The sequence below is a fragment of the Calypte anna genome, chromosome 8, assembly GCF_003957555.1.
Source record: "Calypte anna isolate BGI_N300 chromosome 8, bCalAnn1_v1.p, whole genome shotgun sequence".
Lineage (NCBI taxonomy): Eukaryota > Metazoa > Chordata > Aves > Apodiformes > Trochilidae > Calypte > Calypte anna.
The window spans coordinates 15104713-15123137 of NC_044254.1; the positions used below are offsets into that span (position 1 = coordinate 15104713).

The 18425-nt window shown below is 36.8% G+C and overlaps 1 protein-coding gene across 6 annotated transcripts in view; it reads right to left on the reverse strand.

The window, feature by feature from the left end:
• Positions 1–292: 292 nt before the first annotated feature.
• The window catches only part of LRRC8B (leucine rich repeat containing 8 VRAC subunit B), a 33356-nt gene continuing 15223 nt past the window's right edge, over positions 293–18425 (reverse strand). For all 6 annotated transcript variants that reach the window (XM_030455761.1, XM_030455760.1, XM_030455757.1 and 3 more), the window contains exons 2-5: positions 8589–8643; positions 7144–7243; positions 4322–6483; positions 293–3355 (exon numbers count right to left, since the gene is read on the reverse strand). In XM_030455761.1, the coding sequence (XP_030311621.1) occupies positions 3083–3355; positions 4322–6457 (2409 nt within the window). In that variant the 5' untranslated portion in view covers positions 6458–6483; positions 7144–7243; positions 8589–8643 and the 3' untranslated portion in view covers positions 293–3082. The remainder of the gene's footprint in view (positions 3356–4321; positions 6484–7143; positions 7244–8588; positions 8644–18425) is intronic.

The window sequence follows — 18425 nt, forward strand, 5'->3', positions numbered from 1 at the left end:
AGCATTCAGTATTTACCCAGCTCACAAAAATGAAAGAGCAAGACTTGGAAAAGGTTTTGTAATGATTAAGATGAACAATTAGTTTTAATCAAAAGCTCAACTAGGAGCTTTTCTCCTAGCCCACAACCTGCTTTGATATGGACCGTAATTTCCTACTGCTGTTCATTATCTTCACTTTCCTGTGGAAAACATACCTGGTAGCACATAGATACAGACAGCTGGAAGCAGACTTTTGAGCTTTGCATTAAATGCAACATCTCAGATGAAAAACAAAAAACAGGTCATAGATTTGTGATGCAAAAAAAATTTAATTTTCATAAAAATGTTCACGATACGGAAAGTCACAATACAAAGTTCTTAAACACAGTACAACACTGAAGCATGTTAAAAAGCCTTTTTTGATTGGAAGTGAACATTTAATACAAAGACTAGATGCCAACAATACTTATTGTACAAAGTTTGACAGTGGATTCATATAGATTCCCTGAAAATACCCTCATTTTAAAGAAATACTTAATATTAAGGTCATGGCTGAAGTGAATTCAAGAAATTCAGAATTATATTTGTCTCCACCCTCAATTCTAAGCACTAGGATTGAGTTTCATGGTAGAAAATAGATAAAGGCACACTGTGGTTTGAAAGCAAAGCTAGAGATTCTAGCCTTTAAACTTTCTGAGTTTTGTCTGGGTGTTTTATCAAACATGCAATGAAAAAAATCCAACCCTCTTGACAGGGTGCAGAATGAAAAAATATTGAAGTCTGAAAAAAAAAAAAGAATCCATTTAGCCTACAAAACAGTATTTATATCCTTGTGCATTTCTTAGTGCTTTCTCAAATACTTTGAGGTTACACATTTTAGAAATTTAAGTTTCTCCAAGTTATTTCTGTTACTCAGCTCTTACAGAACTACCATAAAATGCACATTTGAGATAATTGTTTGCCTTCATCAGTTTTGTTGATTATAGAAAAGGACAGATGCACAGCTAAAAAGCTGAAGTTATTTTCCAAGGCAGTTACTTGCTTGTTTAGCTTTTTCAATACTGCTTTCCAATTTAGAAAAAAGCTTAAAAGAAAATGCTTGCTTCATCTTTTAAAAATTTCTAGACTGCAAGTCTTGCATGTCAAATTCTGGCATGAAGTCTTCTTCAATGTTAAGTTAAAGTCCTCACAGACCTATTGCAATTATTAACAAGACACTTGCCACAGGGTGCAAATCAATGCACTCTGGTTTAATCACGTTGACCACAAGTAACTCTGTCTGTGAACCATGGTGATTCCTATGGAACTATTACACAACTCAAAACCAATTGCAAGCAGAGTTCAGAAGAGCTATATACAGACACTATGAAAGACTGTTGTGGCAGCACTGGTCTGCACATAAACAGCTAATCAGTTTACACTAAACATTGTTAAAATTACGTAAAAAGTAAAAGTTTTACCCCTTCTTGGTTCCCTGAGAAAAGTATTCTAACCAGAAAGGTCTATGGAATGCCATCAGTACAGTGAATCAACACACACCTCTTGCACTGCTACTGTCAAGATATCCCCTACTTCCATGTTGATCAGACTTGGCTTTGTCATTTTCATTCAAAATAAACCTTACTCTTCACAGAAGTGGCACTGGAAAGGGAGCAAGAGATGACTAAAAGGCTAATTCTAAAACTGGCTTATCTGTAATTATTTGTTATTATAAATTTGAATGCAGAGTTAGCACACATGATGAACACAAAATCATTAAGAACACAGTTTGTTACCTACTTAAGCCCTAATTGAGATTAGTTTTGAAAACTAATACATTAAGTTTTCAAATATGTTTTTGGAAAGCATGGGGGTTTTTTTTCCAGGAGGAAAACTTATATTGTTTATCACATTCACTAAAAACATGAGTTAAGACTTTAAATACAAAAAAACAGAGCACCACGGAAGAATGAAATCAGGATCCATTTTATTTTCATCCAGTTTTGCATGTATTAAGGATGGCAAAAGAGCTCATCCCATCACTATAATTTACGAAATTATAACATCCCTAGAAGAGATAAAGCTTATAATGTTCCCTTGCTTTCCCTCCCAAGTGCTTATAAGCTGTGTGATTATTTGGTTTGTTTTAACAATGTCTTGCTGTCCCTACCTAATAGAAACCTCCTTCATCCTCTTCCCAGCCAAAATACAGTAACTGGGCGTGGAGAAGAAGCACTGAGGCAGTCAGGATGAGAAGTTATAAAAATATTAAATAGCAACACACACTACACTAATACTTGGGATGCTTACAGCATACACAAGACAATTTTGTAAGTGTATTATGTTCTGCTTGCCACCGATACCTATGAAGATCAGTACTGCTGTCCAGTATGTGTGCACAACAGTTACTTCAGATTCTTCTGATTCCTCCAAATTTCTAGGTAACAATGCATTTTATATTTACTATTTTAAAGACAATACTGAAACTGGTTTCAGGTATTATTGTCCAACTGGTTTTAATAGCAAGATTCAAATGGCATCTTCCACAATTATAGAATTAATGCTCAGTACTTGTCAAATGCTTTAAAAATTAAGGTATATTGAAAAACTACTTTCAGTATACTCCATGCAATTGAACAGCTCAAATTACTCTTAATTTAACATATTTTTATAAGTAAGTGAAGACTTCATATTTAGAAACTATTTCCAGACAGTTCTTAGACCTCATATGGCAGGAGATGAAACTGTTTAACATTATCACTACCAACAGAAAAAATTCTCATAGGAAAAAAAGTATATACACTATATCACTATAGACAGGCAATCAATCAAGTCATCCATTTCAATACTGTAATAAACATTTAGCTGAATTATTTTAACCAGTAGAATCCAACAAACAATTCATATTTCATATTTTTCAAACATATGATTACTTGCTAAAGGCTATGTTTTTTGTCCAATGCTAAATATTTTTTTCTTTTCCAATACAATCAACTCAGTTAGATGTATTTAAGACTGATTTGTAAACTGTTATCTCTCTACTTCTCTTCACCTAAACAAATCTTTAGAGAGATATTAAGCAAAAGGCTTTTAGAATGCAGCAATGCAGTTTCATTTTAAAAATTTAGCACTTATCTGAGCATGTCTGCAAGCGCTCTCTTACAGGAGGTGGAAGTGTCTTTAACAACCTTTCTTCTACAATTAGATTATTCCTCTTTAAGAATTGACATTCTTCCAGTTCAGCAGGAAGTGATTCAAAATAGTTTCCAATGAGCTCTAATTGAACAAGATTCTGTAGCTGACCCACACAAGGGGACAAATTCATCAGACTGTTATTTCCCAGAAGAAGGATTTGAAGCTTTTTACACTGAAATAATCCATCAGGCAGCATTTCAATCTAGAGAAAGGAAACAAAAGAACAAAAATAATGTACATTAGAAGTTGTTAGCTTACATGTAGCTGCATATTTTGAAAATTTCCTGGTTTTATGCGGGGGGAAATTCCCTCTTAGTTTATGGAAGGATAACAAAAGGGAAGATTATAATGCTTCTATCATTATGCAATCAGGTGCTTGAGAACACTCCAATAGCTTATATATCTGTTGTTATGAAGATGCTTTGCCACTGGCAGAAGTTGACAAAGTGTGGGGGGGGCTGCATATGCACACATATAACTGTACAAATGTGTGTGGGTGACAGGGCAGATAAACAGGCTACTATCTCCTAAGCAGCACTTGAAGAACACACACAGTTTGTGGAGACACATTAGCAGCTCCTGTGTTGTGAAACCTCTACAAACTTATCTGTGCAGCATGGTCGCAACTTAGTCCTGGTCGATACTACTGACATATAACATCCAAAACCAATGTCACCAGTCATAAAATTTAAAACCTCAAAAGACATCTTAAGTCACAACCCTGAACCTCAGTACGAGGCCAGACAGTTCAGCACTAACGATGAAATTACTAGCTACAATTATATCCCTCTTCACCATCAGACAGCTGAGCTGCTCATTAACAAGTTGTGGATTCACTACAGCTTTCAGATTGACATTTTAAGGTAAATTTTTGACTGTTCACTTCCATTAAAATACTACATAGGACAGACAACTGCAGGGAAAGGGAAGATACATTTCTGGATCCATCCTAACATATACTATTTCTGGATCAGAGCTCTTAAGGTGCTACAGACCAGGACAGTACAGATGATACTTGAATTTTAGTAATTAAACAAGCATCACCCCTTGCTTCAGATTTACTTGGTTTACTTTAATCATGAACACCACAAAAGTATTTGAATCAGAGATTGTTCCAGAACAAATATTTGATTATATTTTTCAAGTAGTAATTCAAAGTTCTACTTACATGGTTTTTTGTCAAAGCCAAGTACTGCAGATTGGTCAGAAAACCGATTTCTTCAGGGACGGATGTTAGCTTATTATAGCTAAGATCCAAATACTGTAATTTTTTACAAAGAAATAGCTGCAATGGAACATTTTTTATATTATTATAATTTAGATACAATTGTTCCAGGTTTGATAATGCACCAATCTGCACTGGGACATATGAAATACTGTTGTGCCACAATTTTAAGCAAGAAAGGTTCTTAAGATGTTGAAAACTAATTATTTCTTCCACTGTTCTGAGATTATTTTCTTTTAAGTCAATTTCATGCAAATTGTTCAGGGTAAAAATGGAATGGGGAATGCGCTCTAAGTCACAGCAGATTAACTCCAAAGTTCTCAGGTTTACCAGCTTCTTCAAGTTATTTAGCACTATCAGTTTATTTCCCTCATTGTCAATAGACAAGTGCTGTAAAGAAGGCAGAAGGTCTGTAACCACTTGAGGTATGCGGGAAAGGTTGCTTTTTAAGTGAATTGATCTCAGATTTTTTAGCCCCTGAAAGCTTTCGTTGTATATGGAGTTGTGATGATCTAGCATGAAGTATCCTGTTAAGCACAATTCTTGTAGGTTTTTTAGATGAAAGACCCAAAAAGGAATTCTTCCCATTTCACTAGATTTCAGGCGCAACGTTTTCAGATTTTCTTCTAAAAAGCTGACTGCTGCATAATCCATAGATAGTGATGAGTAATAAACATTGAATTCTTTGAGATTGACAAGCTGGGTCACAGCTGCAGGAAGTTTTGCTTCAGAAATAAGTTCCAGGCTTAAGACTTCTATATCTGTCAGTTCAAAGACACTGTCTGGAAGACCATTTAACATAAACAGGTGAAGTTCAATCTTGTCTTGTGAATTTCTTACTAGTTTATTTTTCAGTTTTTCAACTGACCATTCATGGTTGAGATTTATCTGTTTCAGTTTGTTTTCACTCAAGTCAGAGAGAAATATTGAGAATCGTTGGGAATAAAGAGGATCATATTGATCTGCCAAGTGGAGAATAAATGCAAAGTCGTTCTTTACATCAGGTATATCACTGTAATTACTCTTCTCTCTCAACTTCTCAAAAGAATATTGCTTAAGTGAACTTCTTAACATCCACCACAAGCTATAAGTACAAGTTAATCCATAGAAGATCACTAAAACAACATAAAACGAAGCCAAAACTTTAAAAATTTCTGCTAGTGAATGAACACACTTGTATCTTTTGTAGCCTGTAAAGGCTTGAACATTAACCACACAATCAATTTCGAGTGTAATAAATGATAAATAGTAGGGGACATAAACTATTATTATTACAAATACAATTACTTTCACTATAATCTGTTTCATATACACTGTATATATGACATCCTTCTCTTCGACATGTACTCTGAATTTCTTCACTTTCTCAAATATAGCTTTAGCTTGTTCCCCTTCCTTTTTGTCAAGAACGCTTGAGGAATTTTCTCTTCCAGTTGTTTCCAAGCCAGGTTGTGAATATGGCAGTGACTGTCTACTTGCCCCTATATCTACTGAACTCCCAGGTGATGGAATCACTGCTTTGGATTTGTCTATGGGCAACTTCCTCACAGAATGCTCAGCAACTGTTTCCGAGAGGGCACGCGTTGTCCAGGGAGAATCAAAACACTTCTGAAGAATGGCTACAAAGTGCTCAATTCTGGAACTTGTGCTAGGATAGTAAAGCCAGAAATTACTGCAAGCTGCAAAAATAAAGGTATGCAGAAGCACCAGGTACGGAAAAAATTTGGCAAACCAGTGAAGCTGTCGCTCATAGCATACTGCATCAATATAGGAATACTGCTGCCGATGGAGATCATTCTGGATTTTAAGTGGGATGATTATCTGTGCTGTAGAGCTGGCAGAGACATTAAGGTTGGCTTTAACTACATCCCAAGACACGGCACAATGATTGTCAAATTCTAGCTTGCAAGGAAGACAACACAGTACTCTGGTTTGAGTAAGCTGGAGAGCCCCAGCAAGCACAGCAACTAGCAGCATTATCATGGTGAGGTAATACCAGAAGACATCCCACCATGGTTTTAATATGTGGTAGGATGACTGGGCATCTGCTAAGTATTTGAGTTCTGTTAGCGTGATCATGACTTTCACCTGTGAGAGAACAGCAGCTGGTAGAGGGAAAAAAAAAAACAAGACATCCTCAGAGAATTGTTAAAAACAGTTTATCTCACCATTAAACATCTGAAGCTTATTACTGTCTTCCCAGCTTTAAATGTTGTGTAACATTTGGCCTAGAATCCAGAGCATATAACAATGACCCAAGAATTCACAGCACCTAGCCTCAGCCATCATACTAATTTTAAGTTATTTTGCATGCAAAAATTTAAATTAAGAGCATCAGAGATTGGGAGAAAGCATGTTTTGATCAAAAATTTGGGTATTGCTCAAGCAGAAACAACAAGCAGGTATAAAATAAGTGTCTGATATATTACCATCAATCCTTCACCATTGTTCTAAACTTCCCAAGCAAAAGTGATTTCTCGTTTATAATTCCAAAAATCAGAGCAATACGTATAACTTGACGGACCTTTTAATTCAGAGTTTTCTACGAGATTAAATCATCCTACCCAATTAAATACACAAAGTCTCAAAAAGACAAGTTTTGCATTACACTTTCTTATATATAATTCCCCATCTGCTCTCATCAAGAGAATTAAGCATCCTGACAGAATGAAAATTAAGCTGATACAACTTATTATTGTCCAATATTGTCACACATCAAAATGGCACACTTAACCCTCAGCAGCATACGTCTGATTTGTACTTACTTTACTAATTAAAGAGAAGAAAATACATAACACTGCTCAGTCAGGAGGTCTACACCTTTTAAAATTCCTTGGACATGCCATCTTTACATTTGTCTTCATTCTGGATGGAGAAAACATTGAATATACTTTATTTTTAATGGCTTCACCTAAGTAAAGAGCAAACACTTCAGCCTTCATTAGAATTGTTGCCTTATTAAAACCATCAGGATCCCTTAAGCTTTGCATCACTACAGCTACATGAAACAGAATACAATGTTCTCAGACATGATCATGTAGAATGTGAAGCCAAGTTTTGCACAGTCACATCAGAACATAAAACAGGAAACTGCCTACAGCTAGTCCTATTTCAACTGGGAAGTAACATTTATTTTTCCAAATAACTATATGAAAATAAAATACACAACATGTAAGACTTCAAGAACTGGAATTCAGTCGTAATTTTTATATACTAAGTTTTGGCAGAAAGGTAAGTTTCTTAAAAACAAAGACCCATATTTTATATCCTGAAACAAATCAATAAAACATCCAGTGTCAACAGCAACACCACAGATACAATCAGCTTAGAAGAAAACTTAATGGTAAGTTTGCTAAACAATACAGATAAAGCAATGAGGTTGTGCCGTATTTTTCTTAATTATAGAATCGGAATTATTTAGGTTGGAAAAGGCCTTTGAGATCACTGAGTAAAACCATTAACCAAGCACTGCCAAATCCACCACTAAACCATGTCTCTTAGCACCACATCTATAAGTCTTTTAAATGCCTCCAGGGATGGTGACTCCACCACTGCCCTGGACAGCTCGTTCCAGTGCTTCATAATACCTTCAGTGAGGAAACTTTTCTTAATATCCAGTCTAAACCTCCTCTGATGGAACTGGAGACCATTTCCTCTTGTCCTACTGTTTGTTACATGGGAGAAGAGACCAACCCTCACCTTGCTACAACTTCCTTCCAGGTTCCGCATGTTCCTTCCTTCCCTCTCAGCCTTCTCTTCCTCAGGCTGAAGCACCCCAGTTCCCTCAGATGGTTCTTGTAAGACTTGTGCTCTAGACCCTTCATCAGCTTTGTTGATTGCTCCAGCACCTCAGTGTCACTTTAGTAGTGAGGGGCTCAAAACTGAACACAGTGCTCAAGATGTGGCCTCACCAGTGATGACAATTTCCCTGTTGAGTTCTGCTGGCCACACTATTTCTGATAGAAGTTAGGATGCTGGCCTTCTTGGCCCCTTGTGCACACTACTGGCTCATATTGCTACTGGACATTTCAATTTTAAATAGTGCTGACAAACTCTTATAAAAAGACAAACAGCAGTTTAACTAGGGCAGAATCTTATTCTTACTTCATATTGCATTTCTAAGGGAGAAGAACGGCCAAAAAGTTAATTTTTAAGTTGATAAGTTAATTATTCTTGCATTGATTATTTATTATAGAGTGTAGAAACTTACCAGGACCACTCAAGGAAAAGCAGCTGAAGGAGGACAGGATGGTTACAACATACTCCTAGAGAGAAAATAGTCATGAGATCACAGTGTATTTGTACTCCAGTAACTATTAGAACAGCTCATTACTCCATTCATAGCAGTGTTTTAAAGATCCAATATTTAATGAGCAAAAGATCAAACTAGATCTACCAGATCCAGTTAAAATGATTTAAGAAGCCATTCCCCTCAAATTATTTACTAACCTATCATCTGAAGGTTTCTTTTTCTAAACCAAAGATTCAGTAAGAGTCCTTGTCATTGTCCCCTTTCTAAGCACTAAAAGCCCAACAGGTTTTGTACTCACATAAAGTTACTAGTCCTGCAGCTCAGATTCTCTAACCATAGTAAGAAATAGCAATTTCTTTAATCACTCCAGCTAAACTTGCAAACCCCACATCTGTAAATACCTTCAAAATGAGGTTATTTTGGTATAATTCTTTGGAGTTTGAATATAACTCTGTAGATGTAAAAGCACAAAGGCAACAAACCTATCCAAGCTAATGCTTTCATTCTGCAAAAAATATTTGAGACGTGTCTCAACTCAAGCCAAGCATGCTTGATTTGCATGTAGACAAAAAATCAAAAGCATTTTTTCCCCTTTCCAGTTTAGAATTAAACCCAGTCAATTCTTCTAACATGGTTTGTTACAAAAAAGAAAGACATGGGATCCCTGTTTAAGTTATAAAGAACACACCAAGAGATAAATGTGGAATGATTCAATAAAGTAAGAGCAAAAGGCATAAACAGCTTTTTTTTTTTTACAAAGGAAAACATTTGAAAAGTCAGAATGATCACTGAACTGGTTGAGAGTTTAAAATAATATGAAATGTCTAATTAACATGAAGATGGGAGCAATTATTATCCTGACAAAAATATAAGCCTCATCAGAGACTTCAGCATATACTACTGCTTTAAGATGGTGTTTTGCATAACTAAATGCTTATTAGAGAAGGCTACACAAAACACAACTAAATAATGCACATTAGTACTTTCTGCTTTTATACAAAGAAAATCCTTCTCCTAGTAACAGATTTAATTTGGGGAATAAGCAAGGCTCTTGTTGAGTGTAATGGACTGAGTTCAGAGTATAATAAAGTTAACACTGTTTCATGAAGTATTTCCTCTAAAAGTTACAGAAAGAAAAACAGAAAATGGAACTTTAATTTCATTAAAAATATATTGATATACTTAAAAATACGCATCATCTAATAAGCCTTTTACAAGCAATGCCATAATGCTCAAACGAAAAACAGTTTGTTTTTATACAGACTGAGAACTCAACGAGACTGACCCAGGTGATTTTGTCAGGTCCATTTTGATAAAGTGCTCTCTTTATCACCTCCGAGTCTTGAACTAGAAAGCCCTATCACATATCCCAGAAAAAAAACAAAACAAAAAAACCCCACTACATTCTTGCAGCAGTTTTAGAACATTTTCTAGCAGAAAGTGTCACAATATTAAGTACTTAAATACTTGAATTCTGGTCATGTTAATGACTAGTTTTTGAAACCTTCCAAGATTAAGTATGTGTAGCACTAACGTTCCATGCAGATGAAATACAACTTCCTAGCAGAAGTACACAGTTTATACAAGTGTAATATAAACATGTGAATTATTAATGATTTTCCTAAACACATTTTTCTTTCAAATCCTATCTGTATGCCAAGAGTGACTAACCAAATAGAATAATGCTGGACTGTAATGGATTTGATACATCTCATCTCCAGAAGCTTTCAGCCCATATCAAAGCCATAAAAGCTTTTCAAAGTGGTCTAATTCAATTGGGAAACTTTCTTAGAAGATGAGAGACAGAAGTTTAGCCCCAGGCTAAGTGATGACTTAAGGAGAGTTACCCCAGACCAGTACTGGAACACAGGCCAGAAAAATAAAGTAATAAAGATCACTACTATCTAAGCAATATTTTTTTTTTACTTCAAGACTTAATCTGATTAATAGAGACATATCCAGAATACAAATATTGTAAAAAAATATTATCTACAAGCATCACAACACCCCCCCTTACCCTCCCGTGCTGCCAAAAGGTTACCTAACATTGCATTAGTGTCATTTGGTCACTGCTTACATAATTCTAGGCACATTTAGTTAGGGGTGGCTCTGCAGCAAGATGAGTGCTTTGCTTGTCCTCCACAAAGGATAATGGGCTACAAAAAAGCCAATAACTGACAGCCAGCTTTGCTTTATTTTAAAGCCTACACTGGTTTTGTTTATTGCTTAAGTATACAACTTAAGCTGTATACTTAGCATACACAGTATACACGTATACATAGGGTTTCTGACACACCAAGTTAATAAAAATAGATTTATACCACTAGAGCACACCTTGACAGGTATTCTAGTGACCTCTTCTTCTCTCACTTTTTTCCCCTCCCTCTCAGAGAAATAAAGCTCATCAAGCTGGGAGCCCTGGTGACAGAGGATATAAAGAAGGCAGAGGTGCTGAACGCCTTCTTTGCCTCTGTCTTTACTCCTGCAGGGTTTCCACATGAGCCCCAGATTCATTTAGCCCCAGAAGTAGTCAAGATAGATGAGGAGTTTGACATAGTAGATGAGGATTGGGTTAGGGATCAGCTGAGTAATCTGGACATCCATAAGTCGATGGGTCCAGATGGAATGCATCCAAGGGTGCTGAGGGAGCTGGCGGAGGTCATTGCTAGGCCACTCTCCATCATCTTCAGTAAGTCATGGGTAACAGGAGAGGTGCCTGAGGACTGGAGAATAGCAAATGTCACTCCAGTCTACAAGAAGGGCAAGAAGGAGGACCCGGGTAACTATAGACCGGTCAGCCTCACCTCCATCCCTGGAAAGGTGATGGAACAACTTGTTCTTGTCACTATCTCCAGGCATATCAAGGACATGGGGGTCATCAAGAGCAGTCAGCATGGTTTTATCAAGGGTAAATCATGTTTGACTAACCTCATAGCCTTCTATGAGGAAATTACTAGGTGGATAGATGATGGAAGAGCGGTAGATGTGGTTTATCTTGATTTCAGTAAAGCATTTGACACCGTCTCTCACAGCATCCTTGTAGATAAGTTGATCAAGTATGGGTTTGGTGATCAGGTAGTGAGGTGGATCAGGAATTGGTTGAAAGGAAGGACTTGGAGAGTTGTAGTCAATGGGGCAGAATCTGGTTGGAGGTGTGTGACTAGTGGAGTCCCTCAGGGGTTGGTACTGGGACTGGTGTTGTTCAATATCTTCATCAACGACTTGGATGAGGGTACAGAATGTACCCTCAGCAAGTTTGCTGATGACACTAAGCTGGGAGGAGTGGCTGACACACCAGAAGGCTGTGCTGCCATTCAGAGAGACTTAGACAGTCTGGAGAGTTGGGCAGGGAGAAACATGATGAAATTCAACAATAGGAAGTGTAGAGTTTTGCATTTGGGGAAGAACAACACGATGTCCTAGTATAGGTTGGGGGCTGACCTGCTGGAGAGCAGTGTAGGTGAAAGAGACCTGGGGGTCCTGGTTGACAAGAAGATGACCATGAGCCAGCAATGTGCCCTTGTGGCCAAGAAGGCCAATGGCATCCTGGGGTGCATTAGAAAGGGTGTGGTTAGTAGGTCAAGAGAGGTTCTCCTCCCCCTCTATTCTGCATTGGTGAGGCCGCACCTGGAGTATTGTGTCCAGTTCTGGGCCCCTCAGTTCAAGAAGGACAGGGAAGTGCTTGAAAGAGTCCAGCGCAGAGCTACTAAGATGATTAAGGGAGTGGAACATCTCCCTTATGAGGAAAGGCTGAGGGAGCTGGGTCTCTTTAGTTTGGAGAAAAGGAGACTGAGGGGTGACCTCATCAATGTTTTCAAATATGTAAGGGGTGAGTGTCAGGGAGATGGAGTTAGGCTTTTCTCAGTGGTGACCAGTGATAGGACAAGGGGTAATGGGTGTAAATTGGAGCATAGGAGGTTCAATATCCAGAATAATTTTTTTACTGTAAGGGTGACAGAGCCCTGGAACAGGCTGCCTAGGGGGGTCGTGGAGTCTCCTTCACTGGAGACATTCAAAACCCGTCTGGACACGTTCCTATGCGAGGTACTCTAGGTGGCCCTGCTCTGGCAGGGGGGGTTGGACTAGATGATCTTTCGAGGTCCCTTCCAACCCCTAGGATTCTATGATTCTATGAAGTTTTCAGCCACTCTCTTTAGACTCTTTAAGTCTGTTCAAGGAAGGCTGGTAAAGAATTAATCTCTGGTAGTAAAATATGTCACTAAACAACTCACAGAAACACTAAAAAAAAAAAAAAAAAAAAAAAAGAAATCATCTTCAAGTATTCTGGTTGCACAGGTAATTAAAATTACATTCCTTTAGGCCACATGATAATAAATCACATCATCAAGGTCTTTCCAAGTGCATGAACCTACCTGAACCTACACTCTCAATGGTGGATGGAGAAACCAAATCAACTATTTTGAGGTTTAAACTCTCAAATGGAGTTGTATTACAAGTTTCAGTTTTAAGTTACTTATGTTAAATGTGCTTTTTTTTTCATACTTAACTAGCCTGGAAAGCAATTTTAAATAAACGTTCATATTCGGCACACTTACTTTGATTGGTAAAAGCATTTTCCCCAGCCCTCTGATTGTGTGTTCTAGCCAAGCCAGAAAATCACAACCTATGCTCCTAGAAAGGATTTTACTAGAAAGAAAGTTAGTTTAAATCAGAGTTTAAGACCAGACAGCAGGCAAGACAAGCAGTTTACACAAAAAACACCACAAAACAAAAAGAAAAAAAAATTTAAGTAGGTACAAATGTAGGTTTCTGAACAAGTGCGTTTCAGAGTTAAATTAGCAAGCAATCCAATGGTAAAAACTAACAAACCAAGATGCAGACCAGCTTTGTTTTGCACATAATTGCATTCATGTGACTGATCTCTTTTAAAACAAGCTATCTACATTCTAGACAAATATCACTTCATTTATAGTCATAGAATCCAGACTCTGAATCAAAACAGAACACTTCTAGTCAGCAATACTTTGAACAGCTTTAGTGTCCTACCATTATTTTCAAACTCGGAGATGTATTTCATAAAAAACACAAATTAAGGTTATATCAGGTGATGATAAAAGTATGACAAAGGAAGGACTTGAACTACACAGACAATTATTACAGTGTTGCTGTCTCATCTTTCCTTGAGGAGACATTACAATAAACCTGCAGCCAATCTGTAGAAGCCTTGACAGACAGTGGATTTATTTTCAGCTTGTGTTCTCATCCCTTTAATCCTTTTTTACTATAAAAATAAATATACTAATGTAAACTTGAGATGTATTGGCATCTCCAATACTGATTACAATAAATATCAAAACAAGCAGCTGTCTGGAAAAGAGTAATTTGTATTTGTTATACAAAAAATCCAAAGAGCAAATTCACTTAGAAACATACTTTGTTTTCCACTAATATTAACCTAATAATTTAACTTAATTTGTACTCTCACCAGAAACTCCAGCACTCTTTTTAGAAAGTTGATTTTTTATTTGCTCAATTAATTTCTATTTCTTCAAACACTTGTACATTTCCCATATTCCCCTTTTTAAAATTAAACTATAAGTAGAAAAAGACTGTCAAAACTCCACAGTGGTATTACCCACTAAAAATAGCTTTGCTGTCATGAATCTGCTTGGTAGTTCCTGAAGAAACATAATAAAACCCATTAACAGATGAAAAAATAACTAGAAATAGCTTCATAAGGGTTTTAGAAGAGTATAATAAACCAGCAATTCTGACTGGAAGACCATGGCACACTGAGGTGTTGGTGATACACTCTGGCTGGTTTACCTGGGCAGAGCTGTGATGTGCAGATCTCTCAGCCACAGAATAAATTCAGTGGGCTCATAATAGAGGAGTCTGCGGGCAGCTCCTCCTTGGTACCAGCAGTTGTCTGGTACCTACTTGGTACCACCTGCATGTCTTTGTCTTCATAAAGAAACACAGCAAGAAGTTCTCCTGTGAGCAACCTTCCTGGCTTACAGTAGAAATTGTAAACAGAATTGCTTTATTGTAAGAAAATTAAATAATAGCTCAAATTACCAAAATGAGGTAACTCTTTCTACAGGGAGGGTCTGCAGTGTGCTGCACAAGGACTGGAGGCTCCTTTGATGCTGCACAACTTGTGTTCACAGCTTCTAAAGGGTTGCAAGATTAAACTACTCATTCTTTATAGTGTCAAATCCAATTGCAAGTATTTAAAATAATTTTGTACAGAGCCTGAGTACCTTTTTTCTACAGATCATCATGGACCAGCACCTCCTGGTGCAAAACAAACTATATAGATTCTTCCAGAAGGTAACTTCTGAAATCTCCATGAAGTAATAACAGCTCCCCCCCTCAACTGAAACAAAAAACTAAGTCCTAGATATCTGTTATGTGGCACCATACATATAATGTGATCATGTATGATCATGATGAATTTTCAACACAGAGGTCAGTATTTAAAGTGAAGCACTATATTCTGTCAGTCTTCTTCGTCCTTAGCCCCAAAACACTATCAAGTAAACAAAAACTACAGTACTGAATAAAACATTGGAGGAGGGCATATGCTTCTGCTACTTCTGAAGTGTCAATACTCTTCTGAGAGCCCAAATAATTGTATTTATGAGCTGTCTAATGCCAAGCTTAAAACACAGTACACAATTTAATGCAAGTCAGTTCTCAAAAGGTGTAGACTGGGACAGATATACATGTTGGGCTGTACCTTTCATTACTCTCCCAGAAACCATCTTACACAACAGTACATCAGGCCCTTCATCCCAGTAGAAATATAGCCAACACAGACTTGGACACCTTTCAACTGCATGAAATTAGTTGCTCACTTTTAATGCCTTTTATTCTCATAACCCCATTTAGTGGTCTTTCACATGCTGAGAAATATGAATACATAACCATAAGACAATGTTATCAGCAATATCCCTCCAACATTCTAAAGGAAGCCTCAGTTCTATCTGTTTAATTCTGCACAGCAAGATAACTACTACAATAGAAAATTAATTTTTATCCCCTTAGTTTCCAGAAGCCAGACAGATACTCATAATGTCCATTCATTATGCTGCCACACCCGGGACATCAGAAAGCAAAGCTGAGGAAGATAAAACTGTAGAATATTTGTAATTTAAATACTACAATGTTTCTCTACTAGCAGATTATTGTTATTACTAGTTTATTATCTTCAGTCTTCAAGAGCAGTAAAAGTACAGAACAGTCAGCTAATTATTCAACAAAATGTTTCCTTGGAGAAAGGCAGGGAAATGCTCATACACGTCCTTCCATTTTTTGTGTACTTTGCAATAAAGCCATAAATGGCCAGAGACCCTTGAAATAGCCAAGACAACTCCTGTAATCTGACAGCAAACAAGCCTGAAATAAGGAAATATCCTCAGGAGGAGCCTTAGAGTAAATCTACACACCTACCTCCACTAGCTCTGAATTAGTTTCTGAAGTACCACCAGGGGTGGGTTGCTGTCACAGCAGAATACAGAGTGGACTACAAATTCTACTTAATTAATTAGGCAAGCATTTGGAGTCAATTTTGTAGTCCACAGGGTACCATGCTGCAATAAGTGGCTATCAATGTAAGTGTCCAAGTGGTAATGTCATCCAATACACTGATGTATGGACTAAAGCATGATCACATTCTGATTTCAGTCTCCAGATAAAGGTCCTATAATGAATTCAGCAGCACTGCACTTAGACGAAGATGGAAGGGGCCAACATCCTTCATACCATAGGAAGCCCAGCTAGTTTTTCAGAGAGCAGAGTATTGAAAACCAATGTTTAGATATTCAGAACCTCCACTCTACATTATTTTCAAGCTCAAACACTGCTTTCCAATATAACAATCATACCCAACCCAGTTAATAGGGATGTTTACCCTGACAGCTGAATAGCTCTGTGCAAGTCATTTTATTTCTCTCTGCTTCAAATTCTTCAACTGTAAAATCATAGTAATGTTTCTCCCAGTTTTCAGAAAGTATTTATGAGGAACATTACACAATAATAACCCTTGACTTCTTACTAGGTAATCACAGAGGCTATCCTGGATTGTACTACAGGTTCTGAGAGCTGGAAGCACATATGCTATTACTTTCCCTAATAGCAGTCAGACAGTTACCACCTTTACCTAATTTCAGAAATATAGATTTGTATTTATACTTATTATAGCTGGAAAAATTTTTGTTTCTAAAACATGAACAGTTGTATACTACACTAAGTTAAAATATCAACAACTAGCCTAAAAAGGAAAATGATGTTTTTTCAATATTTATAGATTGCCAATACCAAACAGTGTCTATCAGGTTAACAGATATTGATGAAAGAGAAACATCACAAATGAGAAATATATACCAAATACATTCTGTCTCTGCAAGATAATTATTATCACACAGAAATATAGCTACAAGATTTAAGAAAAGTCAGAAGACAGTGTTTTGGTTTTAAGTTTTCCTCATGCTGCACAAGTTTCATGAAGTACTTTCTGGAAGGGAATATTATTACTTACACAGACCACAGAGAAGTGCATCAAGGAAAATATAATTCAGATCAGCAATACAGAAACACATTTGATTCCACTCTATTAGTTCTCAAATCCAAAAATTGATTCAGATTTTTAGCAGTGGCTCCTATGTCTTCTCAGAAGTTACAGCTTTTCATCTTAATAGGAAAAAAGAGGTACTCTTGAGAGCCAGCCTGACAACTTCAAAAACTTGATTCTAGATGTTCAGGCTAAACATCAAAAATAAAACCATGAGATATAGGTAAGTTTCAAATGACATCGGATTCAAAATCAGGGACTCTTTGTATGCAAACTCTCCTGAAACACAATCTTATTTTTTAAAGAATCTCCACACCCCAAAGTAAAAAACAAACAAAAACATATAGGAAGCTCTGCAGTTAAATACAAACTCACCTGAGATGGATATGGAATGAGTTTCAGTAACCCTTTGGCAAGAAGCATCCTGTCCACACCACTGCTTCAGTCTCTAAGTACCTTGCTGCTTGTATTACACTACATTATGTATTTATTAATTGAACAAAGCACTGAACTATTTCTTCTCTTTTAATAAAATGAAAGACTGAAGGATAAATTCCATATTGTACCTACTGTGTAATAGTATACAGATAAGTTACATACTAATGCCCAACTCCTCAGTTTGTGGGAACTGCTCACACTCATGCAGTCACAAGAGCTAAAAGACTGTATAGCATATCAGAAGCATCTCCTGGGACAGTGCTGAGTTTCACAACCTGTACAAGTGATCAGTCTCAAATGCTAAAGTAAGCCTAAAGAGACCTAAGATCTGGCATGTTTTTTTTAGATAGCAGTACTACAAGAAAAACACTTTTTGGTATGAAGCCAGGTTTAATAACTTCAAAAACAAGAGTCAAGGCTTTATCATTACCTGAATAAATCAAGAACTGTGAAGTAAAAAACCTCTAGCCTCGTATTTGTAAGAAACTCAATAATAGTTTGAAGTAAAACAGACACTACTTTTAGCAACTCCAGTTCAGTAAAGCACTTGAATGCTGACATATCCCATCTCACTTCAATTAAGCAATGTTTTGGTGCTTTCCAGACTTTGAGTCAGTGCCATTGCAAAGTTCATATTTAAATGTTAATATTTAATTTTTAAAATTACTTAGCAAACAGTTTATCTGTACTGTAAAGGCACTGGCAAAGTAGTAGCCATTTTGACACTTCCACTGGCATGGGTTGGAAGTGATAGCTTATCTTGTTAATAACTTAAACACAGCCTAGAAAGACAATTTTTAGTTAAAACATTTGAAATGTTC